General features: G+C 50.1%; 6 protein-coding genes across 6 annotated transcripts; 4 read left to right on the plus strand and 2 right to left on the minus strand.

Moving 5' to 3' along the window:
• Positions 1-44: 44 nt before the first annotated feature.
• Positions 45-3,472, plus strand: PSV08DRAFT_225418 (uncharacterized protein). The gene has a single exon (XM_014228289.2). It carries the CDS (start codon positions 193-195, stop codon positions 3,337-3,339), a length of 3,147 nt encoding a protein of 1,048 aa, XP_014083764.1. The 5' UTR covers positions 45-192; the 3' UTR covers positions 3,340-3,472.
• Positions 3,473-3,685: 213 nt separating this feature from the next.
• Positions 3,686-5,440, minus strand: PSV08DRAFT_47463 (uncharacterized protein). Its single transcript, XM_014228290.2, has 3 exons — positions 5,076-5,440; positions 4,172-5,004; positions 3,686-4,117 (listed from the first exon to the last, which is right to left on the minus strand). The coding sequence occupies exons 1-3, from the start codon at positions 5,257-5,259 to the stop codon at positions 3,785-3,787; spliced, it is 1,350 nt and encodes a 449-aa protein (XP_014083765.1). The 5' UTR covers positions 5,260-5,440; the 3' UTR covers positions 3,686-3,784.
• Positions 5,441-7,677: 2,237 nt separating this feature from the next.
• Positions 7,678-8,818, plus strand: PSV08DRAFT_392365 (Alpha/Beta hydrolase protein; the record flags this gene model as incomplete). Its single annotated transcript, XM_014228291.2, has 3 exons — positions 7,678-7,818; positions 7,876-8,044; positions 8,107-8,818. Exons 1-3 carry the CDS (start codon positions 7,734-7,736, stop codon positions 8,816-8,818), a joined length of 966 nt encoding a protein of 321 aa, XP_014083766.1. The 5' UTR covers positions 7,678-7,733.
• Positions 8,819-8,992: 174 nt separating this feature from the next.
• Positions 8,993-10,597, minus strand: PSV08DRAFT_402796 (uncharacterized protein; the record flags this gene model as incomplete). The annotated part of the gene is made up of 4 exons (XM_014228292.2): positions 8,993-9,864; positions 9,912-10,224; positions 10,312-10,465; positions 10,518-10,597. The coding sequence occupies 4 exons, from the start codon at positions 10,595-10,597 to the stop codon at positions 8,993-8,995; spliced, it is 1,419 nt and encodes a 472-aa protein (XP_014083767.2).
• A 1,006-nt stretch (positions 10,598-11,603) lies between these two features.
• On the plus strand, positions 11,604-13,965 carry PSV08DRAFT_402797 (uncharacterized protein; the record flags this gene model as incomplete). The annotated part of the gene is made up of 4 exons (XM_014228293.1): positions 11,604-11,847; positions 11,901-11,986; positions 12,037-12,132; positions 12,187-13,965. 4 exons carry the CDS (start codon positions 11,604-11,606, stop codon positions 13,963-13,965), a joined length of 2,205 nt encoding a protein of 734 aa, XP_014083768.1.
• A 968-nt stretch (positions 13,966-14,933) lies between these two features.
• On the plus strand, positions 14,934-16,774 carry PSV08DRAFT_392371 (uncharacterized protein). The gene has a single exon (XM_066093533.1). The coding sequence runs from the start codon at positions 15,059-15,061 to the stop codon at positions 16,283-16,285; it is 1,227 nt and encodes a 408-aa protein (XP_065948901.1). The 5' UTR covers positions 14,934-15,058; the 3' UTR covers positions 16,286-16,774.
• The last annotated feature ends 107 nt before the right edge of the window (positions 16,775-16,881 follow it).

Here is a 16,881-nt window from a genome sequence, read left to right on the forward strand (position 1 = left end):
GAAGAAACAGAGAGCGTCTGTTGGTCCTTGCCGAGCCATGAAATCTTCCAACAGATAGCTATGGTGTCGCTGGTAGGTCTCACCTGCCATGTACTCCCCAGATATCGATTCCCTACTCCTATATTGTGGTCCATCACTCTGTCCTCGCTCGTCTATTACTAGGCCCCAATCTCGGGGCCCTGCCGCTCGAGCATGACGGCATCAACCCCCTCGACCGTATCCCGCTATGGACCCGCCGTGCTGTTCCTCACAGGAGTGTCGGCTGGGTATGCGGCATATGTTATATACAATACCCTCCAATCCTCCACACCCACAGACGGTCTCCACCGCAGCAATGCTGTTCGCAGACGGCGGCCGCGAGACTCAGCACCGGCACCGTCCGTACTGCCACTGAGCGAGCAAGAAATACCTTCGCTGGGCGAGTACCATATCCTGACAACGAGAGTGCTGCTTGATCCTCACAACTTGGTCACACCTGCAGAGCTGCGCAGCATCATTCTGCGCGCCCAGCCGGATGCCAGCGAGGAGACTATAAATCACCTCTCCGGGCGCACATACGAAGAGTTCTTCGATCGACTGCTTGTAGTGCACTCGCCCGACCGTGCGCTTTCACCGTCAGAAGTTGACGCTCTTCTGACCTGGTTGACCGAACGTAACCCGAACAACCCAGCATTAGATCGTGATGCAATAGCCCGCGCAGCGACATGGCATGCGCAAATGTTTGGAAACACAGACAGCCTTGCGCTGGATGGTGGAGAGAGCGTCGCACCCACAGAATTGTCTCTGGGAAGTGACGAGGACCCGGACGATGATGCTATTGATCCAGAGGGCCAAACCCTCCAGCGCACCCTATACCACATTGCGGAAGACCGTGCCAGGCTGGAAGGCGTGGTTCATCGCGGAATCACATGTAACGGTTGTGACGAGAAGCCCATTCGAGGCACTAGATGGCACTGTGCAAACTGCCCAGACTTCGACCTATGCTCCAACTGCGAAGCAACCAACTCGCACTACAAAAACCATATATTCTACAAGATACGCGTACCTGCAGGCTACCTGAGTTTGCAGAAGCAAGAGCCGGTTTACCCGGGAAAACCTCATATGATGAACCTTTCGATCGATTCGGCACTGAAGAGGCGTCTGGTAGCTGAGACAAAGATGGAGGCTGAGGAGGTTGAGGCGTTGTGGGATCAGTTCACCTGTTTGGCAGGGGCAGAGTGGACAGAGGACCCAAACAATATAGGATGGGCTATCGACCGACGCGATTTCAATCACGCATTCGTACCGCGCTACAATGGCTTCCCTGCTGCACCGAATCTCGTTTACGATCGCATCTTCGCATACTATGACACGGACAAGAACGGGCTCATCGGTTGTGAGGAATGGATCAAAGGACTTGACGGAATGCATACCACAGATGTGGATGTAAAGGCCAAGATCGTCTTCGACGGATATGATATCGACGGAGATGGTTATGTGTCGCGCAAAGACATACTACGCATTTTCCGAGCTTACTACTCGATCGAGAAAGAAGCTACCCGGAACTACATCATGGAGCTGTCTGAAGAGGTAACGGTGCGCAGTGCCTTAGATACCATCCGGTCTAGTCAGCCCTTGGGCTCTGCATTTCCGCCTCGCAGCATGAATGCCTCCAATATAAGCAACCCCCGTTTACGGCAAAAGCAGGAGGGTGACATGGACACAATCCCACCTGTGCTTGAACGGAATACCGACGTCGCAGAGCGGAATGAGATCCTCAGGACCACCGACCTCCAGCATATTGTGCCCGACGAAATATCCGGTGAGCAACAAGCCAACATCTTGAACCAAAGATGGGCCCGTAGGCAATACTACATTGATGAAGAGGAGGGCTTCACACAACCAGATGGAGCAGATGGTCAAAGCTCGCTCGAAGGACAGGCTCAATTTGGTGGCTCCGCAGACGCAAGTGAAGAACATCCCCGAAACAGAAGTTCACGTTCATCATCAAGGGTCCGTTTTCAGGAAGACGTGGATCTAGAAACACGGTCAAATGCCTCCTCTTCAAGGCCCTTTGGAGAGCGTTGGGGTGGATATGAGATACCCGAACCTGAGCAAGACCTCGGCAAAGAAGTACTGTATCAGGTTACACAGCAAGGGCTTAACGAATTACTCAACCCGCTCTTTCTTGAAAAGGAAGACATGGCCATGGACGCCCAGGACACACGCAGTGAGCGCCGCTCAAGAGCCGCCGATATCGAGTCTACAATTACGCATCTCTTCACAACCAGGAAAGCCGACGTTGAAGTCATTCTCCAGGTTGGCATCTTTCGGTTCTCCAAATGCATGATAGACAAGTTCTGCTGGGCGCTGAACTATGGAGAATCAAATATCCAGAATTTGTTTGTAAATCCCAGTCATCACGGACCACGCACCGATGAGGAGGTTCGAGCGGCAGTAGAGGTCATCTACAGTTCTGTTGAAACAAAAGTTTTGAGCTCCGTTAAGAATCCCAAGGCAAGTAATGCTGACAACATGACAATATGGAACATGTATATGTGCCAGTGTCAGCTTCGGGAGGAGGCTATCAATGCATTCATGAGCTGCGCACAAAAGCAGGGATGGCTTTCAAGCTCTGTTCCGAGTAAAAGTCCGGTTTCCGACCATAGAGACCCCACCATGCCCCAGTTTCGACCAAACTCTCTCACACATCCACCAACCAATTCGCAGAGTGGCTCGTGCAGCTCTTCAGAGACTGGTGCAGCTTCTGACACTGACGAGTCATCAGTGTCAACCAACGAAGACGCAGACCCCGGTCGATGTTTCTTTGTATGCGCAGCCCATGATGGTTTGAAACGATATCCAGGAAGAAAACGGTCCACAGATTCAACGTCAGGACCAGAATCCGGCTCTCCATCAACAGTTGCCGCGGCAGCCGATGTCAGCGAACGGGTCCTTGAGCTCATGCCACTCTCATGCCCTGCCGAGCCGGGAGGCCCAACACCAGATACAGTACAGCTGAACTGGTATTCTGACGTCCCAGAACGTCACTTTCTCTTCATCCAAAACCTAGAGGGCACAAATCTTGTGCAATGCGGGTGCAACCAAATCAGCCACTCCACGGACCCTTACCACCCAGAGACGAACCAGGTGAAGCCACTGCAACGCTCTATTCGCCAAGTCGCCATGGATCCTCAATCTCCACTCCATCTCATGATGCTAGCCAGTCTCGAAAGCGTGGATCAGGAAATCAATCGTCGCAAGGGCGGTGGCTTGATCAACTTGGAGGAGTTTTCGGAGCATATGAGACAGGGTCAGTTGCGTTTTCTGGAGTCGTGGATGGATTGGGTGGGAATTTGAGGGACAAATATTGGTGTCTTGTGGCTATGTAATCGTTATACAATTGAGTTTAGATTTCGTATTAGCATAGAAGGGACTTATGTACATGTCCTGAAGACCTATGCATACAAATGTCATGTTTCTTTTACTTTTGCTCAGATTTACCTAGCTGGTGTGAGATGGTCTTTACCTTGCACGAGTGCTTTTGACGTCTAGTAAGTGAGATGTTGATGTTTTGATCAGGCTAAGAACTTTTGGGTGTTGTGAGTGTTTTTGTGTGTATAGCAGTGTTGATGCGGGTGTGGGATGTGCGACAAAGGTACAACTGGGGGCTGGCACAGTGATGAATACATGCTAGGCAAAGTACCTCATCCCGACACTTGCGATATGACGACAGGGTCAAGGTGGTATACGAAGCTCTATGTTTACGCAACTACGTAGTTGTTCAAGCTCTCAAGCCCGCACTCTACTTTGACTTTGCAAACTGCTTCCCCCACTTCTCTGCAATTTCCTCTTCTGTGAAGCGTCTCGTCTTGCGCTTTAGCATTGCAATCTTCTCGTCGAGCGTGAGGTTCATTTGGTCGCCGATGGGTACCAAGCACTTGGCGATGTGCTCGTAGTTCTTTCTCAGGAGGTTGATCGTGAGGAAGAAGTAGTCGATGTTGTAGAATACGATTGCGTTTTCGTCGGCGTACTGCTGTTTCTGCGAGAGGAAGGCGACGGGGTGATCGCGCCAGTGGCGGAGCGGGTTGAGATGATGAGAGGTGTGGTAGCCATCATTGTAGCAGTCTCTGTTGCTCTTTTTGAAAAGTTAGGCTGATATGCAGGTTTATTATGTTCATGTCAAACTTACCACTGAGTCAATTACCGTTATACTTGATCGGAAGTCCGAGTCCGGCTCGGTTTCATCGACAAAGGCGTGTTGGCCCCAATTGCCTGTCATAAGTGCCACTCGCATGAAGTTGAGAGGGATCAAGAAGACGAAGATTGTTGAGCGGGCGCTGACATAATTGTACATGAGGTACAAGAAGATGTAGTTGCTCCATTCGCACAACCCTGCTTGAAGTGCAAGGTTGGGCTTGCGTGTACGGATAAAGTACATGGGCAGATCGAACGAAATGAAGAAGTAGAAGCGGCCGACATATTGTATGAAGTCCCAGAGGCTGTCTCGCTGATAACGGATAGTCGAAGAAAGATCATTAGGACCGTTGCCTTCGACGTGATGATGCTTGACGTGATGGTAGTAGTACGAGTTCCAGGTGTGGCCCATCAGCGGATCCAAAATGTACGGAAAGAGCTGATCAAATAGGCTATACTTGGCACTGAGTATACCCCGCATGTGGATGTGTTGGTGTCTCAGGAGAGTGAACGGTCCCATATACGTGCCTTGCATGACACAATGAAGTACAGCATGCCACCAATGAAAGTTGACATATAGGTAAATAGCTGATGGGACGCTAGTGCAAAAGTAGAGAAGCAGATGCGTAACCATCACAACATCTGTCTCTACACGGACGACCTTCTTGGCCCAGCGGATGTAGGGATCGATAATCCATTTACGAAGAAGAGGGTTTTTGATGTCTGGCTCATCAAACGTGGAGAATACGGTAGGTTCAAAAGTGTCAGACTTTGGATCATTGAGCTTTTTGAAATAAGCAATTGCTTGTTGTTGCTGGTCTTGGAGATCTGCAAAGGTTAGTCGCACAATACCAATGAGGAAAGACACGGAACTGTTCTCAACCAATGGAGAAACGCACCTTCTGGTGATGGGATTACGGTCTTGGAATGTTTTATACCCGAGTCGTCAGAATCATCCCCTGCATCTGACGGTGATCCGCTCGCAGGGCCTCCGTGCAGCTCATATTCTTTTTGCAGAATGTTTAGTATGATACGATCCTGGCCAGTGAGTTTTGGATCCGGAGGATAAGCTAGTTTGCCCATTCTGCAGGCGATGCAAAGATATTGCTGGCAGTGGGGGATGTCCAGGTGGTCCGATGGTCCTAACGACGACGGAAAGCTCGCGGGATTCGCGATTAACAGTGAGTGCGAACTTTGAGATACAATGAGCCAACCATAAACTTTGGCTAAAATGAACAGGTTGGCGTTCGGATGTCAGATAGGGTTGTAGTTGTATTGAGGTGCGAGTTGCGGCGCTAGAGAGATACCAAGCGGTGACTGAAGGGTTTAGCGCGCCCCTGGAAATCCACATAGTGGCAAGATCCAACCCCGCAACTATTTTTGTGGCCTAGAACCCCAACTCAGAGAAGGATATGTTGACATATGGAGTCGCATTGAACGCTACCGTCATATCCAAACTGATGTTTGCCGACACGCTGAATTCCGCGGCGTTATGTGTAATGACTTGACCTTTTTTTCTGTTTACTATGTAGCGTATAAGATTAGTTATCTCAGAAGTGAATGGCATACTACACCCTAACCTGTCGGAATCGGGTATCAAAAAATAGATAAACCCTGCAGTGGAAGCAAAAAGATCTGGGTGAGCGTCTGCAAGGCCCTGCTTCTGAACCCTGGAAAATCGTTCGGTAATCTTACCAAAATTTTGTATACCTCTCAACGGGTATATGTCTATTCGGCACACTTCCATTGGGTACGGCAACCAAATCACGGTTGCGACAAAGGCAGTCACATGTAAATGCTGCTTCTCGGATTTTCTGCAAATTTCCAAACTGTACCAATATTCCTGAAGCTCAGGTTTACGGTTGGACCCTTTCACTTATCACGTGACATCTGTAAAACTGATATTTGCAGAAAGGAAAGACCGGAACTATAGGTCAACAGCCCATTGTGATGGTTCACTACAAGGAGGGGAAGGTAACGCGACCTTCCGGCCATCAAAACTCTCATCAACCACCTTGGGGTTTCTATCCGAGATTTGAGTTAGCACCCCAATGTTCTAACATTCTTCTTCACTTTCAATCCTTGTCGGGGAATTAGAATGCCAAATGTGTCAAGATATAGGGCAATAACCGTCTCGCTACATGACTACAACATGGACATAAGGTTTAAGCTTATCCATCACCAGACTTGGCAACTCAAAACATTAGCCTTAGAAAACTGCGATGCGCATTTAATACTGTTTCCCTACGAAGAGTTTTTTCTTAAAGAAGGAGGAAGCGAAAACTTCAAAAATCAAGTACGCGACCCCGAAAAAAAAGGTCACCCAAATTACCGTCAAGGAAACAAGTGGAAGCAGTGGGGCGTAGAATGGTGCGGCACCTACCAAAGCAAGGATTGCTCCTTGTCTAGCACACGTCTATTTTCAATAAAATCTAGGTCAAAGTGCGAACCAAAGCGCATTTTCAGAAATAAGTATGTTTGGAGTTAGGACCGCTGAAGAGCGTTGACTCTACAGACGCTTGATTATTCTCGCGAGTTCATTACCAAGCTCTCAAACGCCTCAGCCTCATGGTTTTGTGCAAACATCATGTTCACTCTCGTACTCTGTTGCCTCTTGACATATATTCAATCGACTTGAAATAGAAGAATATTGTTTAACTTCAGGAAAAATGCTTTAGTACTTTGTTGTGAGGTCGGGCGAAACAATCTGCCAAGCCAAAGTAAGTTCCTAGTATCTCTATTTCCATATTGCTTACGGAAATCCGGTGATTATACTGTAAGAGATAATCTCCGCATTCGCGGACCTGCACGACCTAAAATCGGTGCGGAACTCACCGTTCATCTCGCCCATGTATTTTCTCATTTTTCTTTTACAAAATCTCTACAGAATGCGCAAAAAAGGGGAGTAGATTGTGGTTTTCCGTCCGTGCGTATGAGAATAATTTCGTTAGTATTGATTAGATTTGCGGTACGTAGATTCTTTTGGTAGAAAATAAAGTCGCAGCTTTCACATACTTCGTCAACTACTTCCTTACCCCAAACCATCGGCAGAACAGCTTGGAACGCAATGTCAATCAAACAAACTTGTCCCTGCTACATTTCCCTCATATAATTAGCTCCACGCCTTCAATAGCCAAGACTCAGCCCTAAGCGCTGGGCACGCGCCAACAATCCAGACTAGCAATATGGCACGTTCTAGCGTGTGGCCAATCATGTTCCAGAACCCGCTCCCGAATTAGACACACCCAAGGTGAAGCAAAGCCTCGTGACAAATTAACGCTCCAATGACTCTGTCTTGATTCACATCTGCAGAGACCCGCAAAAGGAACGGGTCGGCGGGTAGTTACATGGACCGCATTTGAGGAGAGAGTTGGCATCCCTTGCGATGGCGTTAAGTTTTCTTGGGACGCCCACCATGAATCCGTGGAGAAAGCAAGTGTAGATGTTTTATAGTCGTAGTACTCCTTTCGCAACTCATCTTGCAACTTGATACCCGTTTTTCTACAGTTCTCAAAGTCACTCATTTTTGCTCGTTCGTCAGTCTTCATTGCAAAAACATGCGTTCTTTCTCGTCACTTGCTATCGCGGCGCTTCTAAGCGCTTTCTCAGCCAATGCTTCACCACTGGCTATGGAGAAGAGAGGTATGTCATCCCGATGAATTCTAAAGTTTCTACGAATCGCATTCTAACAAGAGGTAGTGGCTGTTACCGATGAACTCGTCAGTGACATGGGCTTGATGAGCCAATACGCTTCGGCAGCCTACTGCTCCGATAATTACAATTCACCTGGCGACAAGGTCAGCTGCGTGGACGGAAAGTGTCCAATGATTCAAGCCGCAGATACAAACACTGTAGCTGAGTATAGCGAGTAAGTCGATTATACTCGCACCCAACGACCTGGAAAAGTAAAAAAAAACTAACACCCGCTAGGGACGACAGTTCCACAGATGTAACAGGCTTCATCGCCGCAGACCACACCAACAAACTCATCATCGTATCCTTCCGCGGCAGCAAAACTCCAGACAACTGGCTCACGAACCTCGATCTCGGCATGACCAAAACCGACATCTGCAACTCCTGCTCTGCCCACCGTGGCTTCTGGCGATCCTGGCTCGACTCGCGCGACCGCGTCCTACCAGCCGTATCGCAAGCCGCCTCTGCAAACCCCTCTTACGAGATCCGCGTAACGGGCCACTCGCTCGGCGGCGCCATCGCCACGCTCGCCGCAGCCAGCATGCGCAACGCAGGCCGCAAAGTAGCACTGTATACCTACGGCTCACCACGTGTCGGTGGAAGCCAGATAAGCGATTACATCACCAAGCAAGCCGGTGGTAACTACCGCATCACGCACTGGAACGACCCCGTACCCAAACTCCCGTTGTTGACAATGGGATACGTACATACGAGCCCAGAATACTACATCAACAAGCCCAACGGCCAGGCTGTAGCTGCAGCCGATGTCCAAGTGTACGATGGAGCAGTTAGCTTTCGCGGAAACGGGCGCTGGCTGTCCATGGATGTCGAAGCGCATATGTGGTATTTCACCAGCGTGAAGATGTGCGATGCGAAGAAGATTAAGAGGGGTGTGTTGGATATCACGGGGGCAAAGGGGGGCAAGATGGAAGTTATGACTGTCTTCTAAAAGGACATGGGATGAAAATGGGATGGGGCATGGAGATTAATTTACTAATTCGTCGTAATGATGTGTATAAATAAGCCAGAACAATTAGGAAATCGTGAGCGTAAAAGAGATCGTTAGGGGGCGGGGTATCATTACGAACGCCGAATGAAAGAAGACATAGGGAGAGGGGGTGTTTCAGCATTCTAGAATGTCGCAGTCCCATTCGAGTTCGTCGCCTGTGTGCTCGCGCCACAAGTGATCCATGAGTGAGCCAATGTCGCGGCATAACATGTCGAAGCGCCGGAATCTGGCGCAGAGGACGCATGCGAAACCGCCTTGTTCGCGGTGCGACTTTACGATGAAGCGGTTTTTGATGCGGAAGACGCGGTAGAGGGGTTTGCGGCGGAGGTGCTTGGACTCGCGGCAGTTGTCGACGACGATTTCCCAGATTTTGCCAGGTCGCATTGCTAGGTATGTGCGGCAGAATGGGCACTTGTTGTCGCCGCAAGGCTTGTAGGCGTCGGCTAGGGGCATGAGCGGGTTGTCTTGGAGCTCTTTCGCATAGATGCAGAACAGCCGGGTCTTTGTTGTTGGAGGACAAGGCTTCTCCTCGGGTTTTGGTTTGGGCTTCAGATCTGGCTCTGGTTTCGGTGCCGGCTTCGGTTTGGAAACTGGGTTGGGAACCGGGAGTATTTTGAATTCCTTGTCTTCTGAAGAAGTCGATGAGCTTGAGCTGTCACCCGTACGCCGCCTTGGCTTGAATGGCTTTGTCGTGTGCCAAGTATCCTCGGGGTCTGGGAAAGCCCCAGGCGGACTGTAAGGCGGACTGAATGGCGGATCTGGTTGCCTTGGAGAAGGTGAGGGTGTGGGTAGCATACGCTGGTACTGCATACTCAGTGCCGCCATCGAGGCTGCACGCGCTGTCCGTGTGGTCTGGATCAGACGCACAAGGTGCGAGTGGGTGGACGAGGGCGCGATATACGAGCTCATAGACAGGTCCTGGTGGATGACTAGAAGCACCTTCTGAAGCTGTATGATTTGTGATTGTAGTTGGATCTGCGCCGTAGCTTCGTCGAGTCAGCATGTAGCCCTTTAAGTCAAGAAGAAAACTCACCATCCCCACGAGCGAAAGACTCTCCTATCTTCCGATATCCGCGTTCATATTCGGCTCTTATTTGAGCCGAAGAGGTAAAAATGAGCTCTCCTTCACTCTCGCTAAGGTCCTTGCTCTTGCCCGACATGCTAAATCCAGAGTCGCGCCGTCTATGCCCAAGCATGCTGATATGGAATCTGTCTTCATCGTCGCTGTCTCTGGGACTAGACTTGCGCTTGAGCTTTTGATACAGATCGCTTGCTGATCCAAAAGAATCAGTCAAAGCTCGCACCAGCGATGCGACGATTACCAGTTCTGTTAATAGGCCTTTGGCCTGTATACACTCGGTCAGTACTTTGCTATGATCAATATGCGAAACTGGTGTCACCGCTAAAGCGCTAGTTTTGGGACGGGAACATACCGCTTGAACCGCTTCTTCTGTTTCTGGCTTCATTTCGATGAGGAAAAAGAGTATGCGAAATTCGTGAGTTGTGTGGTGCAAAAGGAGAATGCAGGCATCAAATGAACGACTACATCTTGCGCCTGACGACAGCCGAACCACCAGGCAACTATTTCTACACCAGATCATACAGCAACTATGGCCTCAGGTGAAAGCCATGGATTCACATTCGATGTATCATGGGTACCTTCCGGACCTGGTCTTGGTAGTCGCATGCTTGCGCCTCTTCACGTGGCGTCTGAAACATGACTGGTGTGGCTCGTACTGACCACTGCACGAGTACTGAACGAGACCATGAGGAGCGGTGTTGAAATAGTCATAAGGGTCTCACAGCCCACCGATTTTACCTGTAGCCCAGAATACTTTCAACGACTGCTTCGTGGTGGGATCTGGGTGCGCTGAGTGAGCCTTCTGTTGATGAGGCCCGAATAGTCCGCGCCACATGCTCGATGGCGCATGCGTGACATGTTCTAAGACAACAACAGTATAGACGATGACCAAAATGTCAAAAGTCCTTTCAACAAATCCGCCTCGCTAAGTGAGAGTGAGCTGTATGACTGGTCCTCCTGTCGAAGTGTGCTGGCTGCATCGTGATGGCGCTTGATTCCGTGGGGTCCTGTTGAGTCCAAGCAGACAGCCTCGCAGCGCAGTTTGATCGACAACAGCGCATCGTAATGGGCCTAGTCAGGGCGGCTGTCGAACTGCTAATCTGTGACATCGTCCCGTTCCGTACCGTAAAGGTAATTATTAGGAAGAAGGAGGTCGTGCTCCTGTCAGAAACCGAGTGAGCGTCAGGTGACGCCACTGCGCACTTGGACTTGGCACGCGTCTCACGCCTCGCTGCACATCATCGTGACTACATCACTTGCTCTGTTCACCCCTTGTGCCCGAAGCTTCGCCGCATTTTAGGACGAATGTTAGACACTACAGGGCATCCGTCATGTATGCAAGCCATCTCGTTATCGCCCGTCTTCCGCCGAGCGCAGGTACCCGGAAATCAACTGGGGTCTACAGGGCGCTTCGAGTTTCATCGCATCAAATGATTCGCTGGGAGCATCCCAGCGCAGCATGCCTTCAGAAGCGCGCTCCTACTCAAGGCACACTCTGTTAGCGCCGTGCTGGGGATTCGCTATTGCTGTGCCGCAAAGATGCCATCCAAAAGAGACGTGTTCGCTGCCCGCGAACCATCAGCCGCATCTGCCTGTACGTCTTCGTGGCCTTGCAGCGTCGCGTGACGGAGTGCATCAGCAATCATGAGTACGACTACCAATTCCCGATGGAACCCGTTCCGACGTCATGTTGTAAACCCCGTAGCAGAAGAGACACCGCTAGCTGCTCCCATCATGGCAGCACCCAAATCAAAAATTTGGGAGACGACTGTAGAGCGAGTGAAAAGCTGGCCTGAGGAAGCCAGGCCTTTGAAAAAGCATACATGGTTAACATTCTTGTACGGTCTTGGAGACTTCCTCTTGGTGTTATTACCGATATATTTTATCCGTAAGTACACTCATACGATGGGCATGTGCTGAGCACAGCTAAGTCATGGAAAGTCCTAGGAGTTGCAGTCATCACACTCAATGGAAAGCCCACAAAAGGATCTGACTTCGGAAAGAAAGTGGAATTCGCCATGGGTTTGGTCAGCTACAAGTATACGATGACGCAAGTCTCACACTAATCAAAGCTTAGGGTCCCACCATGTTTCCAATCGTATTTGCGGCAATCAGTGGGAGAAGCATGAAGATGATAGCCCGGTTCCTTGCTGAGAAAGGCTCTAGGATCAGCGTGAGTCTGAGGACTTTGCATGTCTATGGAAAGGATCAACTAACACGTTTATAGACTCTAGAACTACTAATGGCTAGTCAGTCCGTATGGGGAACAGTGGAGAGTCAACTGAACATGCAGCGTGTAACCCTTGTTGGTGTCAACCTCTTGTTTCTGTGGGCCTTATCTCCACTCGGAGGCCAAGCATCTCTCAGACTCATGACAAGACAGAACCTGGACAGCTTCGCCGATACCAAGCTACGGTACCTCACAACCGGTCCGGGAGGAAGTATGTGGGGCTTGTCCTCAACATATGTCGGCAGTGGGAGGTTCGCTGATGCCGGAGCCTTATACTCTGCAGCCTTGCTAGCGCCCCTGGAGACCAAAATAGGCCCAAGAGACCCGTGGAACAATGTTAAAATTCCCAACATCGACTATATTAACAGCACTCATGCAGATACAGAAGGCTGGATAACAGTACCTGCTATACAACAGCCAGAGACTTATTCTGCACTCGTTGGGCTTCCAATAGTTGGACTTCCACAAACAAGGCGATCAAACTTCACAATGGAATCGACTTACCTAACAGTAGAGTGCGGCCGCTTCAACCAAACACCATACCCGGGGCTTAATAACAGTACGAATATGTCCAGGACTAACTTTACTAAATTGGACGAGCTTGTTCCCGGTCAAGTGTGGAGTAACAAGTCTTTGGCCAATCCGTTCAAGCCAGCCGAAGGCAGATCTTCGTCATTCTTCATCGACACAAATCTCGGATCACCCTGGGATACTGAAGATCCTATGTATGAGACACTAATTGGACGACTCGATGCTTTCTTTGGCAATTACAACAAGACTCGACTTAGTAGCAAGCAGGCACAAGAAGCAAGAGAGATCTCATTCACATCAGTCTATGCTACAAGCGTAGATGGTAATGTATTCGGTTTGAACATGGCGCGCTGTACCTTGGCACAAAGCCATGTTGAGGCGATGGTTGAGTGCACTGGTAAGGAATGCGTAACCAAGAAAGTCAGAAAATCTCTGTCGGATTCGCGGCCTTCAACTTATACGGCATTCGAGCATGGAGTCATCATGGCAGGCTTTGCACAGCAATTTCCGCTTGCAGTAGCTTATAGTGCTGGATCAAGTCCGACTGAGCGATATCTTGCCAACAGCTCCGCTTTTCCCTTCGTACAGCAGGCCGGCCACGTTACACAAGACATCATGTATACCAACCTGTCCTTGGTCGATCCAGGGCTTTTCTCCCGACGGTTGAGTTCCGCTATAAATACCTACTATCAGCTTACAATACAACCAACGGGATACTTCGGAAGCCTATCAAGCAACTTGTCGCTATACGGTCCGGATACACTCCCTGTTAACGACGTTGATAAGTACCTACCAAGCGACTTACCAGCTACGAACAGCTCCTTCTTTGACTGGTGGCCGAAATTCGATGCAGTAGCACAGAATAGTCAGTCTCCCTTCATAGGCGCAACGACTACTGCAACAGTTACGACCACGGAGGAGATCTTTGTTGGCGAAGTGGCATGGTTGTCACTGCTCATGGTGTCTTCGTCTGTGATTTTAATCACTGGTATCGCAGCACTGGTTCTCAAGCAACGCACACTTGGACCTGAGCTATTTGGTTTTGTCTCAAGTATGACATATGAAAACCCATGGGTGAAAATTCCAAGTGGCGGGACCATGCTGGACGCCATGGAAAGAGCAAGACTTTTGGGAGATGTTCAGGTGCACATTGCTGACGTACGCGGCAACGATGATGTGGGCCATATCGCCTTTGCCGCCGGCGTACCCCTTCGCAAACTAGAACGAGGGCGCCTCTATTGCTGAGGCTGAAGTCGCTCTAAACGTATTCAGAATGTCCGTTTAGGGTAGCATGTGGCGCAGCACCCGGCGTCAATGCCGCACATGTTGCAAGTCCCGAGCTGCACACATGTAGCGCTCAGAAAGCCGCATGATTGATGGGAATCGCAAATAGCCAACCGGATCTTAATGGACGAGAAACGTGGGCCTTGAAACAATGCAACTGTCATTCTGGTCTGCAAAAGGCCATGGGACGCGACGCAAAAACCACACTCCACCATACTCCACACCACGCTATGATCTGCACGTTGCCGCTGGACATCAGCCAGTCCTATGCTTTGGAAGGCTAGGAAATGTGACAGCGCAGCTGTTATTCGGTGAACGGATCAAAAAACAAGCATTGCGATCGGATGCTGTGGAGCAAGCCAGGGCACCGTGAAGTTATCGGTGTACACGAGGGCGTACGCGGTTCACCAATCGGCCACTGGAAACAGGGATGGTAAGGCCGGAGGTGCGACGTAGCATAAAACTCCCAGGGGTCTGGCTCGCTTGCTGGCCTGCTAAGCGACTGAGCCTCATCCAATGATCAACCAGATGCACCCTCGAAACGAAACCTCGCCTAAGGCCATTCATCGAAGCATGACGATCCCCGACTATACGCAATCATCGCCTTCCTGCTTGGGTGTCGACGCATAACGTACATGCACTGACGTTGCAAAATGCTAGAATTCCTTTGGCTGAGAGCCTCAGTGTACCTGGATTGCACGTTTCATACCGTAGGCGCTTGCCACTGTGGAGCGACGCCTTCGTTCATATCCCCCTGTTTTGTGTTTACACACTTGCCTGCTAGGCTGGTTGTTTGATTAGAGGGCCAGAAGAAGAGAATCGTTGTGGAGTTGTGGTGTGGTGGCGAAATGTGCGTAGTGTCCACATTATGGATGTCGTGACATCTGTATAAGACTGCAACCACCCGCCAGCAATGAGCATTATCACCACAGCAGTCTTTACATTCTTTGCTTTTTTTATAGCATCCTTTTCTCTCTAGCTGGGCTAGTAGCTTCTTCTCACTTCCACACATTCTTTACCAACCTGTTTTTGCACATTTCACAACACCATCATCATGTTTTTCCGATCGATCTTCCTATCAGCAACGGCCCTGGTTGGCACGACCAATGCTCATGTCAAGATGTCAAAGCCTGTCCCATATAGTGCGGACAAGGTTGATACATCACCCATCACTAAGGCGCAATACCCTTGCAAGTCCCAGAATGGTTTCACTGTTACCACGATGAATCCTATGAAGGTTGGAGAAGAGATGCCACTGGTGCTCGACGGTACTGCCGTTCATGGAGGAGGCAGCTGTCAGCTCTCAGTTTCTATGGACACCGAACCCACTGCCAACTCCGTGTTCAAGGTTATCAAGTCAATGGAGGGAGGATGCCCTGGTATTGAAGGAGGCACCAACAACTACACTTTTACCCTTCCAGACAGCATCCCCAACGGCAAAGCTACATTTGCCTGGACATGGATGTCAAAGCTTGCAGGCCAGCCAGAGCTCTACATGAACTGCGCACCTATCGAGGTTACCGGTGGCGCTAATGACAAGAGTGGATTCGATGCACTTCCTGATATGCTAGTTATCAACCTTGACAAGTCCTGCGAACAGGTACCAAACACTGCTGTTAAATTCCCCAACCCAGGTACAGTAGTGCAGTTGGGAAACACCGACGATTTGAAGGCCCCCGTTGGAGAATGTGGCTCTTCTGGTTCTACTCCTGCTGAGCCATCTTCTCCTGCTGGTGGTGAGCCTTCCTCTGCTCCCTCTTCTCCTGCCGCCGGCCAGCCTTCTGTCGCTCCCACCTCTGCAGCTGGAAGCCAGCCCTCCGCTTCACCTCTTCCTCCCAATGGCGGCGGTGTCTTCGCTCCTGGAGCCTCCAGCGGCTCTCCCGCCGGTCCTACCGCCCCAGTCCTCCCCTCAACCTCCACCACCCTCGTCACCGTCACCGCCACCCCTACTGCCCCCGTCGGCACCGGCTCCCCCTCTACCCCCACCACTCCCTCTACCCCCGGTGGTACCGGCTCCCCCGCTACCCCCACCACTCCCTCTACCCCCGGCAGTGGCTCAGGTACTCCTTCCACTCCTGGCGGCGGCTCGTCCAGCTGCTCCGAAAACGGTGCCATTGTGTGCAACGGCGCTACCCAGTTTGGTATCTGCAACAATGGCATGCTTGTCTGGCAGGAGGTTGCGGCTGGCACTACGTGTGCTAATGGCAGCATTACTAAGAGGGGCTACAATGGACGTGTTGTACGCTCGCACTTGATGAGCCGTCGAGTTGCTCATTACTAGGTTTCTTTCACTCGCTTTGACGAGTTGTGGTGCCCACACTCACACACACATACATACGTTCTTACCCTCTTTTTTTCGCTCTTCATTTTCTTTCGACAACAGGTCTGGGACCGAGTCTTTTCTTCTTTCCTTCTTTCTTCTTCTTTTTTTTGGGAGGAGGTGGATAACGCCTAACCCGCCATTCTTTCTTTTCTTCTCTCTCTCTTTTTCTTCGGATGAGTTTGAGAGAACTTGAAGCTGCTGCTGCTGCTGCTGTTGAGTACCTGTTGTTGTTGTTGTTGTTGTTGTTTTGCGCATTTTTACTGGAGTTTTGAAACACATGGAAGGGGGAAACAAACAATCGTCTTCTTTGGAAAGACACGAACGGGATCATACACACATTATCGCGCATTTGCAACACAAGGAAACAAGGGGGGAAATGGATGCCGGTGTACATAAAACAAACCCTCGGCTCATAGCTGGGGCAAACTCCAAATTCAAACATCAGTCTTATCAAAATGTCTCCTTTTTCTCTTTCTTTCATTTTGTGCTTCCTTCGTCATGTGAATGTTTCTTGTTCCATTTCATCTCTTTTCTACTCCACACATGTGCCCATG

This window comes from Bipolaris maydis (genome assembly GCF_028858645.1).
Source record: "Bipolaris maydis strain C4 unplaced genomic scaffold PSV08scaffold_9, whole genome shotgun sequence".
In the NCBI taxonomy this organism is placed as follows: Eukaryota; Fungi; Ascomycota; class Dothideomycetes; order Pleosporales; family Pleosporaceae; genus Bipolaris; species Bipolaris maydis.

What these genes read in the sequence shown, in the direction of transcription:
- PSV08DRAFT_47463 (XM_014228290.2), bottom strand. Translation starts at nt 5,259, where the DNA reads ATGGGCAAACTAGCTTATCCTCCGGATCCAAAACTCACTGGCCAGGAT. An exon ending in CGTAATCCCATCACCAGAAG is followed by an intron (nt 5,005 to 5,075) that starts GTGCGTTTCTCC and finishes TAACCTTTGCAG; the next exon opens with ATCTCCAAGACCAGCAACAA. An exon ending in TAACGGTAATTGACTCAGTG is followed by an intron (nt 4,118 to 4,171) that starts GTAAGTTTGACA and finishes CTTTTCAAAAAG; the next exon opens with AGCAACAGAGACTGCTACAA.
- PSV08DRAFT_225418 (XM_014228289.2), top strand. Translation starts at nt 193, where the DNA reads ATGACGGCATCAACCCCCTCGACCGTATCCCGCTATGGACCCGCCGTG.
- PSV08DRAFT_392371 (XM_066093533.1), top strand. Translation starts at nt 15,059, where the DNA reads ATGTTTTTCCGATCGATCTTCCTATCAGCAACGGCCCTGGTTGGCACG.